Source organism: Sceloporus occidentalis, unplaced genomic scaffold, assembly GCF_023333645.1.
Source record: "Sceloporus occidentalis isolate IW3139 unplaced genomic scaffold, rSceOcc1.0.p SCAF_6, whole genome shotgun sequence".
NCBI lineage: Eukaryota > Metazoa > Chordata > Lepidosauria > Squamata > Phrynosomatidae > Sceloporus > Sceloporus occidentalis.
Genome location: NW_028316986.1, coordinates 25,537,713 through 25,556,216, shown reverse-complemented (window position 1 = coordinate 25,556,216; position 18,504 = coordinate 25,537,713). Strand labels below are relative to the sequence as shown.

The 18,504-nt window shown below is 38.9% G+C and overlaps 1 protein-coding gene and 1 long non-coding RNA gene across 3 annotated transcripts in view; one reads left to right on the top strand and one right to left on the bottom strand.

Moving 5' to 3' along the window:
• Positions 1–18,504, top strand: part of EPAS1 (endothelial PAS domain protein 1) — a 160,381-nt gene that overhangs the window by 128,108 nt on the left and 13,769 nt on the right. For both annotated transcript variants that reach the window (XM_089529147.1, XM_089529145.1), the window contains exons 7-12: positions 2,626–2,732; positions 11,149–11,296; positions 11,964–12,172; positions 13,549–13,736; positions 15,831–15,941; positions 16,958–17,448. In XM_089529147.1, the coding sequence (XP_089385273.1) occupies positions 2,626–2,732; positions 11,149–11,296; positions 11,964–12,172; positions 13,549–13,736; positions 15,831–15,941; positions 16,958–17,448 (1,254 nt within the window). The remainder of the gene's footprint in view (positions 1–2,625; positions 2,733–11,148; positions 11,297–11,963; positions 12,173–13,548; positions 13,737–15,830; positions 15,942–16,957; positions 17,449–18,504) is intronic.
• The window catches only part of LOC149310538 (uncharacterized), a 54,015-nt gene continuing 47,660 nt past the window's right edge, over positions 12,150–18,504 (bottom strand). The window contains exons 2-3 of the long non-coding RNA XR_016281678.1: positions 15,118–15,290; positions 12,150–12,238 (exon numbers count right to left, since the gene is read on the bottom strand). This is a non-coding gene — a long non-coding RNA (uncharacterized LOC149310538). The remainder of the gene's footprint in view (positions 12,239–15,117; positions 15,291–18,504) is intronic.

Sequence of the window (18,504 nt, the reverse complement as noted above, 5' to 3'; positions counted from 1 at the left end):
CTGGGAGTTGTTATCCAAAAAAGATTTCCTTTCCAGGCTCTGGATATAACATTTCCTGAGCACAAAGTTAAGAGAGTAAGACTGGTCTGTACATTGATCAGAACCTAGAAAGTTATTTGGAAATGTAATTATGGACAGCTAAAGTCTCAAGACCCTGAAAATGAGTTCATCTCCTTTCCTTTATACCCATACTTTTAAAAAAAATAACTCTTTACATTTCTATTTCTAAAAGATTGCCTTTGATTTCTTGATTCTTTTTTAATAAAAACTGTTAAGATGGTAAAAGCCACTGCCCTAAGATTTAAACATACTCTCCTCCCATCCACCTTTTTCTTCCCTCAATACCCAGAACAGTGTATGAGTCAGTGACAAGAGCTGCAGTATTTGAATCTTATGGTATTTCTGCTAGTTAGTGAGATAACTTCCTCCATCAGTTAAAAAAAAAGGTAAGATGGCTCAATGCTATGGAATCCTGGGATTTGTAGTTTATTGTGGCACCAGAGTGCTCAGAGAAGGCTAAATATCTCACAAAACTGCAAATCCCAGGATTCCATAGCTTAGAGTGTCAAGGGCATGTCAAAATTGTTTTATTTCTGCAATGCAGATGCAGCCACAATCTGGCCAGTTCCCCTAACTATGGCTTAGAGATGAAGAATATTACATCTGCAGTGCGCCAAAGAGAATGCAGAGTTGCTTGTACCTGATCCTCCTCATGTTCATTCTTGACTATCAGCCGCGTCTGTCATGTAGATGTAATACTGAATTCACTAATAATGAACTGCTTAGAATGAGAACACGTTGCTGTTCTGTCAGTACAAAGCTATAAAATAATAGTTTGCATTGTTGTTGCCTGGGCATTACTTTAGTGTTTCAGGCACAACTTGCTACTACCACCAGCTTGCAGATCAGTCGAGATCTTATAGAATATAGAGCTATACTAAACAGTGCCTGTATCACGTGAAATTTAGAGTAGAAAATTGTCCAGTTTAACCATGCATGTCCTGTATTTCAGTTATTCAGCACTTGATACCTGGTTGTGAGGAATAAAAAAGTATTATGCTGAAGGTGATGATAAAATGCTGTCTTGTGGAGTTTGGTGATTTCCACATTGAAGTCAGTACTCAATGCACCAGTCATCTAGCAATGAATAGGCATTGTATTTTAATGTATTAGAGATCATCTGTTAATGGGGTTTTGGCTGATACTCTGTGCTTAAGTGTACAAAGGTATGCAACAGGCCCCATTCCAAAGTTTGGATTGTTAATGTTAAAACCAATTTGATATCTGGAGATGATGAGCATTGTAGCCAAATAGATCTGGAGTGCACCAAGTGGAGGAAAGCTGGTTTTGACGAATAATAGAAGCAGCTGAGAATTTAAGAGCTTTATTGCATGACAAGTGGTTTTCTCCTTGCCTCTCTGAATGCTGTTGTTACATTTCCGTTTTCCTTCCTGCGGGAGATGGTAGTAAAAGTGTGCCTTTTGCCAAACTGATTTTTCCAGTGTAACAGAGGGCACACTTTTATGACAGACTCCCTCAGAAAGAGAACAGAAGTGCTGTGATGTCATGTGGAGAGGCAAGGAGAAAGCTGCTGCTCTGACACTCCATCTTGGGTTTCACTCTAAGCAACTTCAAAAGAAAAAAAAATGGATTGGAGCATATGTGACTAAACATTCTAAGAGGCACTCATTTAAACCAAACTAGAATTGTACCACTTATAGTTTTTGAGATACTCAAAGGGAGTGGAGGATTCTGGATATGACCAGGCATATCTTGATCAGTCTGCATTTCTATACTTAGCTACAACTCAGAAAGAACAAGAGGTCTGCACAGACCTGAAAATATGAGAATGCCGTGGTATGTGTTCTTGGCTTCATACTTACAGACAACTTGTAGTTGGGTGCACTCTGCTCTGTGAAAACAATGGAAGTCACCATATATCAAGTCAGAAACCTCTCTAGCATTTCCACAAAATCATTCTAGTCCTACCTGGAGATGTGGAGGTCAATCCTGCAAACTTGGGAATTTAAACCACATGCTCTTACAGTAAATTTTTAGATTGTCATTTACACAGTGAGTTCGTTTATTTTCTGTATCATGGTTTTGCATCTTGCTTTTGGGAGAATGGTGGCATATACCTTGTGGAGAGGGGAGAATCAGTACATAAATTATACAGAAGCTTCACGGCACCTGCTGAAACTAAGTTTGCTTGCGTCTGGCAATGCATGGATGTGAGACTGCTCAGGAATACCATGAATGCCACCTTGAGTTCCATGCTACAAGAAATCAAAGTTGTTTAAATAGACTTTAATATCTGAGCATAGCCTTCATCCGGATTGGAGAACATATCACCTGGGGGTATCCTGTGATCTTTCCCCTGGTTGCTTTTTAAGGCAACCCAAAAACCGCATGGGAAAAGGGTACAGGTTGTACTGGATTCTGTGTAGCAAAATTGGCCCCCTAGATCTGACTAAAATGTTGTTCAATGTTGCATATAACTGGAGTATTTTGCTTGGCAGGTTGGGTTTTACTTAACTCAGTGAATGATGGTATGAAATGAAAGGGAAAATATATTCGAAAGCCGATAACTAATGAAAACCTTTCCTCCCCTCCATAAAAATCAAGGATAACTGAATTGGTTGGATACCATCCTGAGGAGCTGCTTGGCCGTTCTGCATATGAATTCTACCATGCACTGGACTCTGAGAGTATGACCAAAAGCCATCAGAACTGTAAGTCATGCTCAAAAGCACTGTTTATTTGGCATAGGTTTGTAACAAATTTTTGCAGTCTGTCTGACCCTTAGAGAAAAAGGGTGTTTTTACACCTGAAAAATCTTAATTCAGAAGATCATAAGAGATTTTTTTTTCATTTGGTGACTTTTTAAAAATGTTTTTATATAGAAAAAAAACCACCTTGTGCACAGAAAATTGTATTTTGCATAAACTATGTTGTTTTCTGTTCTAAAAAAGTTTTTTGTACAAACTAATTTTTTGCTTTAAAAAACCTGCAAAAGTGTGAAAAAATTACTAAAAATATGCAGAACTCTCATGATTGCAGCCAATAGGGAGAAAACTTTATATAAATTATTCATTATTGCATTCAAAAATGAAACAAAGCAAAGATTTATACTTTCCATTTGTCGGACTATTCAATTGTCTTTTAATCTGCGGGGCAATATGAATAATTGATTTTCACACCCAGAGTCAGTTGAATTGGGTGAGGGTTTTAGAGGGTGCTATTTTTGTGTGTTTCCATACATTTGGGAGGCTTTTGGTGCAAGTGTCTAGCAATAATCATTTGATTTGGGGTGGGAATTTGGAGAGATTGAGGGGACTGGCAGAAGACTCAAGAGCACTTTCACCATCCCTAGTATAGCTGCTATATCAATTACATTGTAATTGTGTGTATAATTTTTTAAAAAAAATAAAAGGTGGCTATAACTCTAAGAACCAGCCAGCCAGGACAACCCATTCTGGTTGTCCAAAAAATAATTTTTTCATTGATATATACATGGATATACATATATACACATATTTGTACACAGCATGCTAACTGAATATACCATGTTCAAAACATTCTCAGTCCACAACACATTACATTGCAATAAACCTGTTAAACTTTAAGATGCCACTAGATTCTTTGTTGTTGTTGTTGTTGTTTTTACTTCATATTTTTGGAATGGGAAAGAAATACCTAGCTTATACCTTCTTTGAACACGACATTCATGTAATAAATGTAACAAACGCCAACAAGTAGTAGGTGAAAAAGTTTGTTTTCCCCTCCCATGGTTTCTTTGGAATTTGCCATTCCTTCGTAACAAAAGGTGAAAGGAAAAGGTGGAGGGGCTAATGGCATCAAAGAGGAGAAATTAAAGGTTGTAAAACAAATGACAACAGGAAGCAGAAATTCAGGGCTGGCTGATTGCCTGTAGGATCTTAGAACTGCATTTATTGAGAAGTGTGGCAAAAGAGTTGGTGACCCTATCAAGCAATAGGTATCTATAAAGCTACAACTGCACATTTTTTATGTGACTCCATAAGGCTTAAATTGGCAATGTTATAAGGGGCTATATTGAAATACACATGCTAAGCAGATCTTTTTGCAGCTTTTCTGTCATATAAAAAGAAATGCACACTGGAGAAGAGATGGTGAAGAGGTAGCATGATAGCTGTGTTTAAATATATGAAAGGATGTCATATAGAAGAAGGACCAGGCTTATTTGCTGCTGCTACATACACAGAGCAATGGATTCAGACTAAAGGAAAAGAGAGTGCACCTATACATTAGGAAGAACTTTCTGATGCTAAGAGCTGTTTGACAATGGAACATACTGCCAGAGAGTGTGGTGGAGTCTCCTTCTGGATGGCTATCTGTCAGGAGTGCTTGGATTGTGTCTTCCTGTGTGGGCAGGTAGTTAGATGGCTCTTGTGGTCTTATCCCACTTTATGATTCTATGGCAAGCCAGGGTGGTGTAGTGGTAAGAATGGTGGGTTGGGACTTGTGAGATCCAGATTCTAGTCCCCACTGAGCTATGAAGTAGTTAGTGGGTGACTCTCTTGACCTGACCTACTTTACAAGGTGTTCGTGAGACAAAGCAGGTGGAGAGGAGAGCCATGTGTGCCATCTTATGGTTGGAGGAACTAAAAGATCGGAGGCAGCTGTTGGCTCCATTACTCTAGAGTGGGAGACCCATTCTGTGTTTTATGGGAGACACTTCAGGTTTTATAGGAACTGAAAGTGCTGAATTTATTTGGGGAGTAAGCTTCAGTGCTTTGGGTAGCTCCCATAAAACCCAAAACAATAGAGCCATCAGTTGCCTTTTGGTGGAATACAGATTTATCAAAAACACAAGCAAACACAATTTAAAGTAGATAAGTAGGCAGATGAATAACCAAATATGAAGGAAATATCACTTTTAAAAATCACCAAGATAGAATCAAAATTCAGACAGTAGAATCCAAGCCATCATGTTGCCTATCACTGGGTATGGATGCGAGAGCTGAACAGTAAAGAAAGGAACAGAAGGAAAATCAACTCATTTGAGATGTGGTGCTGGAGAAGAGTGCTTAGGATACCATGGACAGCCAAAAAGACAAAGAGATGGGTCTTGGAACAGGTCAAGCCAGAGATCTCCTTAGAAGCCAAGATGATTATATTGAGGTCAATATACTTTGGCCTTATAATGAGAAGGCAGGCATCAGTGGAAAAGACAATGATGCTAGGAAAGGTAGAGAGTAAAAGAAAGAGGGGAAGACCACCTGCGTGATGAATGGGCTCAGTCAGGGCTGGTATGGGCATGGGTTTGCAAGAACTAAATAGAGAAATGGAAGACATGGGTTCTTGGAGGTGTCTCATCCACAAGGTCACCATTAGTCAAAATTAACTCGAAGACAGACAGCAACAACAACAGAAGAAAGAAATTCAAAACAGGCACTGGTCTATTTATGTTTCCATTCTTTCCCCCACTGCCTGCCTTCTCAGTTCCTTTTCTATTGTTTGTAACCTTAACGTGCAATACATTGTCTAAAAATAACTGTTAATCTCTTCATGGGTGTGTATTTTCACTCTTCAGAATGGCCAGATGCTGTACAGCCCACATCCCATTCATTCTCTTCTGCAGCAATTTGTGTTAAAGAACAAGGCAATTGTACTAAACTGGGTAAAGTATAAGGAAGAGTTTAGATACATTCCCCAAAAGATTTGCTACAGGAAGAAAATCTATGTGGTTTACTTGGTCACGTTTCAGATACTTTTGTTGACAACTCTAACAGGTTCAAGCTAGCATTGCCAATGAAGGTCTGGAAGTTTTAATCGAAAACTGAAGGACATCAGACCAGGGGAAACTGCTATATGACATCTTTTGGGGTGAAAAACCTATAAAGCATTTTGTGCACTTCTTGTAATTATCGCCTGGAACATGAGATCTCTTTATTCATTATTTGTATGTCATTGGGAAAGAAAGGTTCCAACAATACTGTCGCCTTAGCATTGCAATTCGTTTTCCTTAGCTTACAGTTCTTTAAAATCTTTGCAATTTGTGTTTCTCTTGCTTGTGTTTTCTCAGGATGTATCTACGCTGTAGAAATAATGCAGTTTGACACCACTTTAATTGCCTGGCTCCATCCTGCAGCTTTGTGGGATTTGTAGTTTTGTGAAGCACCTGCACACTTTGGCAGATAAGACTTTGTAAAACCAGAAATCCCAGGATTCCATAGGATGGAGTTACAGCACTCAAAGTGGTGACAAACTGCGTTATTTCTACAATGTAGAAGCAGCCTGAGATAAGCTACTAACTAACATAAAAACTCTGTTAACAGAACAATCCACTGCATATTTATTTAGAAGTAAGTTCCATTGAGTTCAGTGTGGTTTATTCCCAGCTAAATCTGCATGGGATTTCAGCATAAAATATGGTCAATATTCATTATAAACAAAATGTATAAAACAATCCTGTTCATTCTAAATATCTGCATTCTGTTCAGAATAGTAGTCTCTCAGCACTATTTTCTCTAACTCTGGGAAAACTGAAGATAATTGTTTGCAGCTAGATTTTTTTTAAAAAAAATTACAGAACATTAGAAAATTAAATGGGGAATGGGAAAATTAATGAAAATGGCTAAAGTGTTAAAATAGCAGCTTTTCTTCTGTTCTTATTGCCAAGTTTGTTTCAGTTTTGCATTACTGTTTTCTTGTCTTGTGATTGGCTACTGGCATTGTTCTGAAATAAGCTACAGTATTGTTTGCATTTTTGGCTTGAAATATAAAAATTCTATACAGTTTATGAGACTTAATTGGTAAGTCATCGGATGCAAGAAAAGGATTTAATTTCACAGAGTTGGCATGTACTAATCCTTGTAACTAATGGAGTGATAGAAAGATGAAGTCTTTGTCTTATTACAGTATGTGTCCTGATGATGTGTTGTAGCATTATTATACAAAGCAATTAATTATGTTCCATAATTAATATTCTAGTATAATTTCCAGTTTGGATTTGCTCCTGTTCCCACTAAATCTTGCAATTCATCTCAATAAAAAGTCAACTGAATGTCTTAGCATACTTTTTAATCAGTATGTTTAATTTTATAGCATTAAAAATGTTGGCATTTTTAAAGAAGAGGGTGTCAGTTCGTAAAAGTCCATAGTACAAAAATGTTTGGGGCCATTGGTTATCTCATAGCATATGTTTGGGCAAGCTTTTTGCCCCTGAGGGCCACACCAGAATTATTATTAATGACGGTAAATAATTCTCCCAAGGAATGCTGGGTACTACAGTTAGTCTATACATGTAAACTAGTACATGCAAACATTATGTAAATACCTATTTAATTCTTTGTCACCCATCCCCAGCTGTATCATTCAGTTTTCCCACTCATTTACCTCTGTTCCTTTTCATTGGCTGCATATTTAGCATCTCAGGAGCCTCACTATTGTGTTTTTGCCTTCTAACAAAAGGTTTGACTCAGCACATTATGTTTTTTTCCCCCTCTAAATCTCCCAGCTTGGTTTGTCTTTTTCGGCTTCTGTTTATGGCTTTAATCTGATACAACGTCTTCTTTGTGATGCATTTTTTTTAATTGGGTAAGTGGCCCATCCAGTAGTTACTCCAAATTTTAACACCAGTATCCTTATTCTTAAGATACCAAACTCTCTCAATACAACTTTGAAAGAAGGGTACAGCCACTCTTTGTTGCAACAGAACATAATGTGATTTCTTCCTCTTTTTTAAAAAAGATGAAAGTGGTAAAAGCTTTTTGGTAATGTAACAGGCAGTTCTCATTAAGACTCTTTATTGATAAGTTGATTATTAGGAAACCAGCGAAAAAATAATTCACAGACACAGCAGAACTCATTTGCTCAAATGATATTCTGACAAAACCTTTGATCCCCCACCCTCTTTGCTTTTGCTTGCAACTAATCTGATAATCAAAAGATAATCTTCTAAAATAAATCATAGCAGAACAATTGTTAATTTAAAACTTCTGTGACAGCTATAGAGAGAGAGCAAGAGACAGATAGAAAATACAAGATGATTACAGAAGCACTTTGTAGATTTCCTATAAACCAAAGACTTAGAGTCATTTCTGGGTGATAGAAAATAAGTCTTCTCAATCTAATGTTTCCCATACGTCAGAGGTCTTGTAAAAGACAGGCTAGAGTGTGTGTGTGTGTCCACGTCACCTATCAATTTATGGCAACCCTAAGAATTTCATAGTTTTTTCTGAGGCAAAGAATATTCAGAGGTGGTTTTGTCAGTTTCTTCCTCTGAAATATCGCCTAAAGCACCTTGTATCTGTTGGTGATCTCCTAAGCAAGTACTGACCAGGGCTGATTCTGCTTAGCTTCCAAGATTAGACAGGATCTGGTGCTTGTGGGATATTTAGGCTAGAAAACTATCTAGATAAAAACGCACCCAAAAAGATTTGGAGGCTAACATGCAAGTCAAGCAACTGACTGTTTTGGAAAGTTTGTAATGGATATTGGGGAAGAAAGATGCTCGCATAACAGAGAAAGAACAAAGCTGCCTTCCTTCTTCATAGTTTCAAAGGGTGTGCTTGTTCATTTGTTTCTTTTAAATATCGGCTTTTAGTTTAAATATTTCCCAAACCAGATTAGAGTGAAAACATATTTTAAACACTGGACATTTAAATAATAATATAAGTCAATCCCAACAATAAACTAAAGTACTATGGTGCAGAGGATGCAGCTGAACTGTTATAACCTCTGAATGCAAAGTACAAAAATGGGTCTCCCAGCAAAAACTGACTTCCAACACTTTGCTCTAAAGTGTTTCTTTGTTTCAAATTTCATTTTTTAATTTAAGTTCCCCATCTCCATCCCCTAAAGGTTGATGTTAGCCCTAACATAACTGCACACCTCCCTGATATTGCTTTCCTTCACCCTTGGTCAAAATATCACATATAGGACCATGAATACAGTTGGTTCAGTCATTCCCATTTGCTTCTGCACATTCACAGGCAAGTCGCTGATGCAACAAGTACCATGAATCATGGAAAGAGCTGGAAAACATCCTTAGGACCTTCTAATCCAATCTGCTACCATTAAAGAATACACAACTAAAGCACTCCTAAAAGATGCCCATCCAACCTCTGTTTAAAGACCATTCTTTCCTGATATTTAAGTGAAATCTCTTCCTGTAATTTGAACCCATTGAATTGTGTTCTCATCTCTGGAACAGCAGAAAAGAAGTTCACTTGTTCTTCTATATGTCATATATATAGATTAGACAAGTACACAGTCGGTGAGGTAGGGATTTGGGGATGTGGAAGTGATTTTAGATTAAGAGGGCTTGGGATGAAGCATCAGATGATTCCAAAAATGGTTTTCTTATTGTTTTTATCCACAGCTACAATCTCATTTGAATAACCTATAACAGTCCATATATTAACTGGTCTTCTTACGTTTAAAACAAATTGTGCCAAAATGTCCTATGAGTTGGTGGTAGGCCTTGATATATTGTTAAGTCCAAAACCTGAGATACAAGCAGATTCTGTTTTTCCATAGAACATTTGCTGTTTCTTCCTTTCCTGCTCAAGCTTTTATTGCCAGTTTTTCGACTGAAGCAATCCACCAGAGTCCATCCAGCCAGTGTCAGAAAGATAATCTTTCTGCACTTTAACAGAATATTGCTATTTCAGCTCTACTAGCTCCAATCAAAATTGAGATTAGATCTTTATGTGGCAGTTCTGTTTTCCCAGTCAAAAATTGACAATATTAATAAAGATTCTTAGAAAATGACATTTTGTCTTATCAAATATCTAGAAGCAGTTAAATCAAACCTTTTACCATTTTGTTCCCAAATCATTAACCATAGGACAAAAGACCCACATACATTCACCCCTGTAGTGTCTCCAGGGGTGAGATGGCATTATAAATTTAATGGATGTTAAATGCCAATTGTGAACTGTTTTAATTATTAGTTCTTTGAAAAGAGTAGAAGTCATCCAAATTTTCCCCCAGTTCTCATCTGAAATAGAATTTTTGAGATATGTTCTCCAAATTAACTTTGCCTCTTTTTATCTACCTAGTGAATTCTCTATGATGGCTTTATAAATGCTCAAAACTAGTATTGAGGTTCTGGGCAAATTATTTATACGTTAGTTTCATATGTAGTTAATGCTCTCAATTATCCTACCAATCTGTGTTAATATTGTGTATATGTAGTAACTTGGGCATTTTTGATCGCACTCTTTTGCCCTGCTGCTCACCACTGGAATGTGATCTCCAAGAACTTCTCTGAAATTTAATTTGTCCTTCAGGCTGAAAAAGGTTTCTTACCCTTGCCCTAAAGTGGGGGCATATATAAAGTTAGGCTTCCCAAGACCCACAAACAATCTCAGGTGTAATGGAGAAAGAAGTAGGTCAGCAAAGAAATTGAAGGCAATAGGAATAGAGTGAAATAGAATCAAAAGAGTGAAGAACAGAGGGACAAGTCTGCCTACTTTCAAGTTGGGCCTGCCCTACAGTTTTGTGTGTGTGTGTGTGTGTGTGTGTGTGTGTGTGTTGTGTATCCTCTGTGTTAAAAAATATCCTAAATTCCTACACACAAATTGGACCAAGAAAATAATTCACTGATTTGTGATCACGGTATTATTTTGCATGTTTGCTCTTCTCCTGGATAATTTGTTCTACCTTTTGTACTATAGTATTTTTCTTAATTCTAGTTTTTCTAGTTATGAAAAGGAGCAAGTAGCTATTTAGGCCACTGAAACACCATCTCTGGTCACTAAAAGTGGCCTTGTTTCAGTCTCTGTGAGTTCAGCAGATATTACCCTGCAAGTGTATCTATTATAGCTAGAAAACTGTTTTTTTTTTTAAATAATAATTTATTGGGTGTCCATTTTGTCTTTTCCTTTCATTCCCTCAGAACTATATGTGTACCCTTAGTTGTATTTCAGAAGAAAAGTAGCTGTGTTAGTCTGTTGCAGCAAAAATTAAGGAAGAGTTTTGTGGCACCTTTAAGACAAACAGATCTGTTATAGCTTAACTTTCTTTTATTCTCTGTGAAATGCTGGAGCTTTGGCCCATGAAGAATGCTATTTATATCTGTCTTGTTTGATGCATGTTGTGTTTGAGTCAATATTTACATGCAGTTGCTCCTGTTTGTTGTGTTTCCCTCATCTCCAGTGTGTGCAAAAGGTCAAGTAGTCACTGGACAGTACCGCATGCTTGCCAAGCATGGTGGATACGTGTGGCTGGAGACTCAAGGAACAGTAATTTACAATACACGCAACCTGCAGCCTCAGTGTATCATCTGTGTCAACTATGTTCTGAGGTAAAAGAGCTTAAATTCTACAAGAATGCTGGTTGAATGAGGTTTGCCATAGCAGAGAGATAATCCAGCACTCTTGCACAGTCCCATAGATTACATTTCTTGTTGTGTAGTTTCCTCTTGGAGCCAAGGCATATAGGATTCTCAAAATGTAAGCCTTTTAAAGTCAGGGATGAATAACTTGTGGTGCTTAGAATGTTTTTAGAGTTCAGCACCCATCCATTTCATCCAGCATGGCCAATGGTCAGGAATGGCGGGGAGTTTTGAACCAACAATATCTGAGGGGAACAGATCACCATTCCTACTTAAGCTTTTCACCAATTGAGTACTGTTTCCAGAAGAATGTAAAAATCCTTTCCTAAATGTAATCATTTGATAATAGGGGAACATAAGAATCTGCTGCTCTGCAGTTATCAACAAATGTGCAGATTTCTGTGTGATCTTTTTATTATGATTATAAAGTTTAATTCTGTTAATCTAGCAAATAAACCATCTGGGACAGCATTAGATACAATGCAATTTGTGTTTATTCAAAGGGAAGCAGATTGCTAAACATCTAAAGTCATATACAAGTGTTTTTTCTAAATCCTCTAACTATTTAACTGTCTATTTAAATAGAAATCATCCTTGAGATAACATATTATCTAAATTGCCTAATTTATCTTGTTAGTGAAATTGAGAACAATGATATCGTGTTCTCCATGGATCAAACAGAATCACTGTTCAAGCCTCGAATGATGGCAATGAATCCAGTGTTTGAGAATGGAGTCCCAGTGTCAGATAAGAGTGATTTCTTGTACACCAAGTTGAAGGAAGAACCAGAAGAACTGGCACAATTGGCACCAACACCCGGAGATGCTATTATATCTCTTGACTTTGGTTAGTAGTTTTCTTTCTTTTCTTTTCTTCACTTTTTCTGTTTCCCTTTCGTTTTTCTCCCACAAACTGTTAAAAGTACAAAAATGACATTTTAGACATAGTAACAGTATGCACAATATTCTGATCATCCTTAGCTGTCATAGACAGTGATGGAGCACTATGGTAGCTACAGTTCCCCATCCCTCATTTAGGTTATGAGCTGAATCATTCAACTAATCTATGAACATCCAGGAAAATCCAGGTTACACAATTGCATAGGAACCAGTATAATTTGACAATGTGTGGCCACATGAGCATTCAGTTGCGTCTGCTCACATGTTCATAGTCCATCAAATGTTGTAGTCTTCCAGATCCAGTGTCATTCACACCCACTACATTTTCCACCACACGTAAAGATTTTGTCTGAATCACCATTGCATGCAAAGACATTCTCAGGTCTTTTGGTGTGGAGCTAGTTATGTGTGACATTAGCCTAGGTAAAGCACCATGAGGCAGATGTGGACAGAAGGCCACATTAAGCCTCCGAAACCATTTTTATGTTGCTACCATTTGCTGCCAACAAAATGTTGCTTATGACAATACAAAATGGAGGCAGCAACACAAGAAAGGTCTTTTTCACCTTCCATTCCCTTAGTAATCTGTAACTGGCAGTAATCTGTGGACTAAGAAGGTATAGAATCTGGCCTAGGACCTGCACTGCAGGCAACTGCTGCACATGCCAGCAACATTCAGAGCCCATTGCTATGATGACAGAAACTTTGGTAGCAACAGCAGCAGTGTGGCCCCTAATGGATTGTCAGAGTTTTGTATGCCCTCCCACCAAAGTTGTCCAGCCCTGCCATGACGAGACCAATCCTTCCTCTGTAGTACTTCCTCAAAACAGTGAAATACACTGCTTCAGAGTATCGTGGCATCTCCTTCTTTGGAGGATTTTATGCAGAGGCTGCTTGCCATCTGTCAGGAATGCTTTGATTGTGTGTTTCTGTATGGCATGGGGTTGGACTGAATGGCCTTTGTGATCTCTTGCAACTCCGTGATTCATGTGGCAGTAGGGAAAAAAGATCTATCTTCTCTTGCATAGAAGTGGGGAAAGTATCTCTGCCATCACATTAAAGATGATTAACAACAATATGAGAAAGTCCTTTGTTTGCATAATGATGACCTCTGGGTTACATGAGAAGCCTGAGTGATAATTTGATCAGGCTTAACTTCTGTTTATACTAAGCCAAAACTTAGACATGCAGCTTCTTATGCAAGGAGCTCCCTTGCAACAAATGTCACCCTTGTTGAGCAAGGAAGGCTATCACACACAATCCTTCATTCTTTTCTTTTTAAAAAATGCATGGATGAGTTGACCTTGTTTATCTCAATTTCAGGGACACAAAAGTTTGAGGAAATCTCTACCTACAACAAAGCTGTGATGACCCCAAACAAGTTATGGCCGCCTGAAGCAAAGAGCCAGCCACCTCAGCCAGAAAAGCTAAGCGTGCCATCGTTTACATTGCCCCAGGTTGCACCTGGCAGCACCACCCCCAGCGCCAGCAGCAACAGCAGCTGTTCCACTGTAAGAAGGCCCTTGCATTGAAGGTTGACATTGTTGTTTCCATGCGCCAGTCTCCAGTGAAAATGCATTCTGTGCATTGGAGCGTGTATGATTTTTCATGAGTAGCAACCAGCTACAATACAAGTATTTAAAAAGAATAATTAATTCCAGAAGAGTAGCTGTGTTAAGTCTGTTGCAGCCAAAACTAACAAGTGCCAGCAACAGTTGGGATTTGGCTTGGCAAGATCCTGCTTCATTCAAGACACAAAGTGGGTAGCAAGAGTGTTGGGCTGGGATGGCTATCTTCTTGAGCCTGAGCAGCTAGATATTCCCAGCTGCTAAGGGACAAGATCTACCTCTCCAGTCAGCAGCCCTCCCCATTAATTCAAGGTTAACCTGGAAGAGCACTAGCAAATGGGGTAGCAAGGTTAAGATAGAATTTTCACTGTTTTTCATTTTGCAGATGCTTCTATTACGAGGATCTCGTAGAGCAGCATCTTCCAGGGCAGCAGTAGGGAGCCTTTGGCCTTCTAGGTTGGACTACCAGTTCTCACAATCCCTCAGCACTGACCAAACAAGAAGCTGAAGTTCAAGTCATCTAGCACACAAAACAAGCATGCAAATCAGCATACAGATCAATAGGTAGAGCCAGGGGTGACACAATGAGGAAGGATGCAGGGGGTGCAGACTGCAATGGGTGACACCCCAGAGGAGAGCTTACATCTGTTTGAGTCCTCCTCTCCCTTCAGGGCAGAAAGGATGAATCTGCACCCTTCCCAGCTGCCCTGTCAGCAGGCTTTCTACTGGGAGAAAGCCTGGTGACAGAGCAGCAGGCAGGTTGAATGTGCACTTTTCCCAATGACGCACTCCACACCAGGTAACACCCTAGCTAGTGACATAGATCATGACTGGATAGAGCTAAAATTCTGGATAGTGACTGGATAGCGCTAAAATCCTGGTGTTAAAAAATTTTAAACACAATTAAACAAGCTATCATATTTAAGCACCATTAAACTAAAAAATAAATTTAAAACGTAGCAATGGAGACAAAAACCTATCCATAAAAAGACCCTTCTGCTTAATCAATTAATCATCAAATGCCTGTTGAACTGTAAAAAAAAGAAGTATTTTCCTGCTGACGGATTCATATATGCTATCTATGTTTTTAGAATGTTTCCTATATCTTTTCATCTCACTTCATAGAATAGTTTTCATAAACCCCACACACACTGAGGCCTTGGGTATATACGATACTGTATATGATCTTAGTTGTTTAATGTTCTAATTTTGGGGGTTATATATTAGATTTTATTTTGTCTTTTCTAACGTGTAAGGCATATGGAAAAACAGCATGTACATACTGCAAATATATACCGCATTTAAAGAAATGAATAAACCTTACCCATTCAGCGGTTGCATCTGCAGAAGGCTCCAATTTATGAAATATGCTCCAGGGATCTTTGAATGTTTTTAAGCATAGGAACAAACTAGGTTATATTAACATTAGTAACACCAAAGCTGCAATCCTATGCACACTAATCTGGGTATAGTTTAAGTCCCATTAAAGTAAGTCACCTGAAATGAAAAAAAAAAAAAGAAAAACAAAGAAACAAGATCACTTTGTTGTTTAAAGAGACACTGAAGTTTAATACTGCTTCAGCTTCTGTTTTATGTTATACCAAACTTACAAATATACCCTCCAAAATCACCAGTCCTCTTACCTGTCATACATACCTGTGTCATTTCTGGTTTGTTTAGTTTTTTTGTTTTTGTTTTGTTTTTTAAAACATTTTGGTGAACCTTGCCAGTTGCAATGCAGGAGCCTCATTCTCGCTGCAGTTGTGCTGGTTAAAGAAAACTGAATTATACCTGTTTGTGAGAAGCCATTATCGCATATCTTCTCAGTAGCTGCTTCTGCCATCCTGCTCTCTCCCTGATTACTTCTTAACCCCACCTTTTTGCCCTGTGCACTACCCAACATGCCTTTCGGGGGGAGGTAATTTATTTTTTATTTTCAATTTTTCACAGAGTTCCAGAGCTCTGCTACTGTGATTTAAAGTTGTATAAGTGGTTGTTTGCAAGATTTTGAGAGGCTGTTGTCTTTTTGTTCTGCAGCCAAGTAGCCCAGGAGACTATTACACTTCCTTAGATGAAGACCTAAAGATTGAGATGATTGAGAAGCTTTTTGCCATGGACACAAATGCCAAAAATCAGTGCAACTCACAGGTAAAGCTAAGACTGTATCCCAAAAGCACTTCCTCAAACCCATAGACAGAGTCAGGGTTCATTCCTCTTACCCGCCAGAGAAAAGATGGTGCAGGCCTCTGAATCAATATATGATAGCTGCAACGAAGATGTAACAACAACAAAAAAACTTGGCATGTGAAAAAAGAATTATCCTACATATGTAAGACATTTACTTTTTTAAATTATATCTTCTAGACCAGCAGTTCCCAACCTGTGCTCTTGTAGAGTCCTTAGGGCTCCTTGTGCACTTCCAGAAACTCGACAGCCACTCCAGGAAAATTATAATCTAGCCCATCTTCTCCCTCCCCCCCCCCCCCTCGGCAGCACTACCCTAAGCACCATTAACTTGTAAGATATATAGTAGGCCTCTTAGGGGCTCCACCATAGAAATTGACTCTAAAAGGGCTCTGCGAGTCAAAAAAAAGTTGGGAACCCCTGTTCTAGACCATCCCTCTCTAGAGGGCACCTGCTTGGATAAAGTTGTTCTTAACATGGTAAGTAAGTTGAGCTGGTGTGTTTTTAGAAGAGGTGCTCCCTCAGGTGGTGAAGAACATTTGTTTTTCATAGTAGGTGGTTTTCATCACCTACATATTTTACATTTACCATTGCTTTGTTTTATTTCTGGGCTTTGGAAGGTAAATACAGGCTTCAATTACAAGTCTGATTACTGAGGAACACATTTCTGAAGCAATTCTGTTGCAGGAGGGAAACATTTTTATTCACAAGAAATTCCCCTTAACATTGAGTTTTATGCCATGAGCCCCTATTATAGACTGCAGTCCTCTATCGATTACCTGAGAATAAAACCCACTAATGGCAATGTGCCTGGCTCTTTAGCAAATAGGTATAGGGTTTCTCTGTTAGAGACTGTCTTAGGGCATAAAAAGAGAGGCTATCTCTTCTTTCAGGATAATTTATTTGCCATGGTTCTAACAGGAAGTGTGTATGTCCTCACCCCCAGATATCCCATACTCCATTTTGTTCTCTTTTGTTAGACTGACTTCAGTGAACTGGACCTTGAAACCTTGGCCCCTTACATTCCCATGGATGGAGAAGATTTCCAGCTGAGTCCCATCTGTCAAGAGGAGCGCCCTCTCTCTGAAAACGCTCAGCTCACTCAACAGAGTTTAAGTAACATGAACAACCTCTTCCAACCCTTGGCTCCTTCCTCACAGAACCAATTCATCCCAGAGAAATATTGCCCACAAATGTCTGACAAGAACATCAACACGGGTCAAGGGACTCTGCCACCAGCATTCTTCAACAGTGGCAGCCAGTCAGCATCTTTGCTGCCCTACTATGCACAAGTCAGCACTCCCCTGTCTTCGATGGGTGGGAGACCAAACACACAGTGGCCACCTGACCCACCATTACAGTACACACCTACCAAATGGAGAGTCATGGGCAATAAGTGTTCCAGAGCCTTAGCTAGCGCTCCATCAGGGCCACCGCTGCATTTGCCGAATGTGAATTTATATAAGAAAAGGTAACAGGGTCAGACTCATTCTAGCTACCTTAGACTGTACTGGGCATTGATTTAGTATTCAGAGACGTAGCTGTGCAAGTCTGTTTCAGCATAAAAAAGATATAAAGGAAATCTGTTCCTTTAGTGTTCCTTTGTAAGGAATGTAAAAAGGATAAAAAGACTGGTATCTAGCCATATCAATGAACTACAGCAGGAATTTCCTTCACTGCTCATATATTTACCTGTTCAACTTGGCATGCAGATAAAATGTGTCTCCCACCTTTGTTCATTTAACTCAGGGGTGGGCAAATTGTGGCCTCCAGGACCATTTTTGCAGTCCCTGAGACCAGCCAAGGGTCAAAAAAGGGGTTTGGTTTTTTTGCATTTTCCCCAGATTTTTGTCCCAAAGTGCCATCTAGGGGGTGTGGGAGCATTTTCACCAGATCTTGGGGACACCCTTGGGCCAATTTATGAATAAGATCGGTCTTTTCCCACCAGCTTGAACAAGAAGTAACTTCTACTCACTTCCTGATGTTAAAAAGAGGCCTTTCTCTTTGGCCTACATGGCTCAGGATACCTGCATATTATGGTGAAAATGACCCCCATGCTGCCTAGAAGTCGCTTGGTCTGCCCCCACTCCCCATGTGAAAGCTAAAAAAAGAAGGGAACCATTCATGCCAATCGAGTTGAGTTGTTTTTTGTAACTCACCATGCATGGGAGGCAAATTAGGTTTTTAAAAATGGCTAGGGAGGAGGGGCTAAGTTTAAATACCCCATACCTGCACACAGTGGGAATGATCTGAACTGGGCCACTCATTCTGTGTCTGTGTGAAAAGGAAATCAGTTTAGAGCTGCATACTACATATCTAATCTGCATAGTTTAATATAAACATAGGAAACTATTAAAAGTAGTTAAAGGTAATACAGTATTGGAATTGTCTCTTAGGTCCAGTGCTTCCACTCACTGACCTTAAATAATCTATCTGTTCTTACCTAGCTGGGAATTATAAAGTTGTAACAAGTCAGGATAGCTTTTTAGTTATATTTTTTGCACTTGTATTTCTTGTGAGATAACCG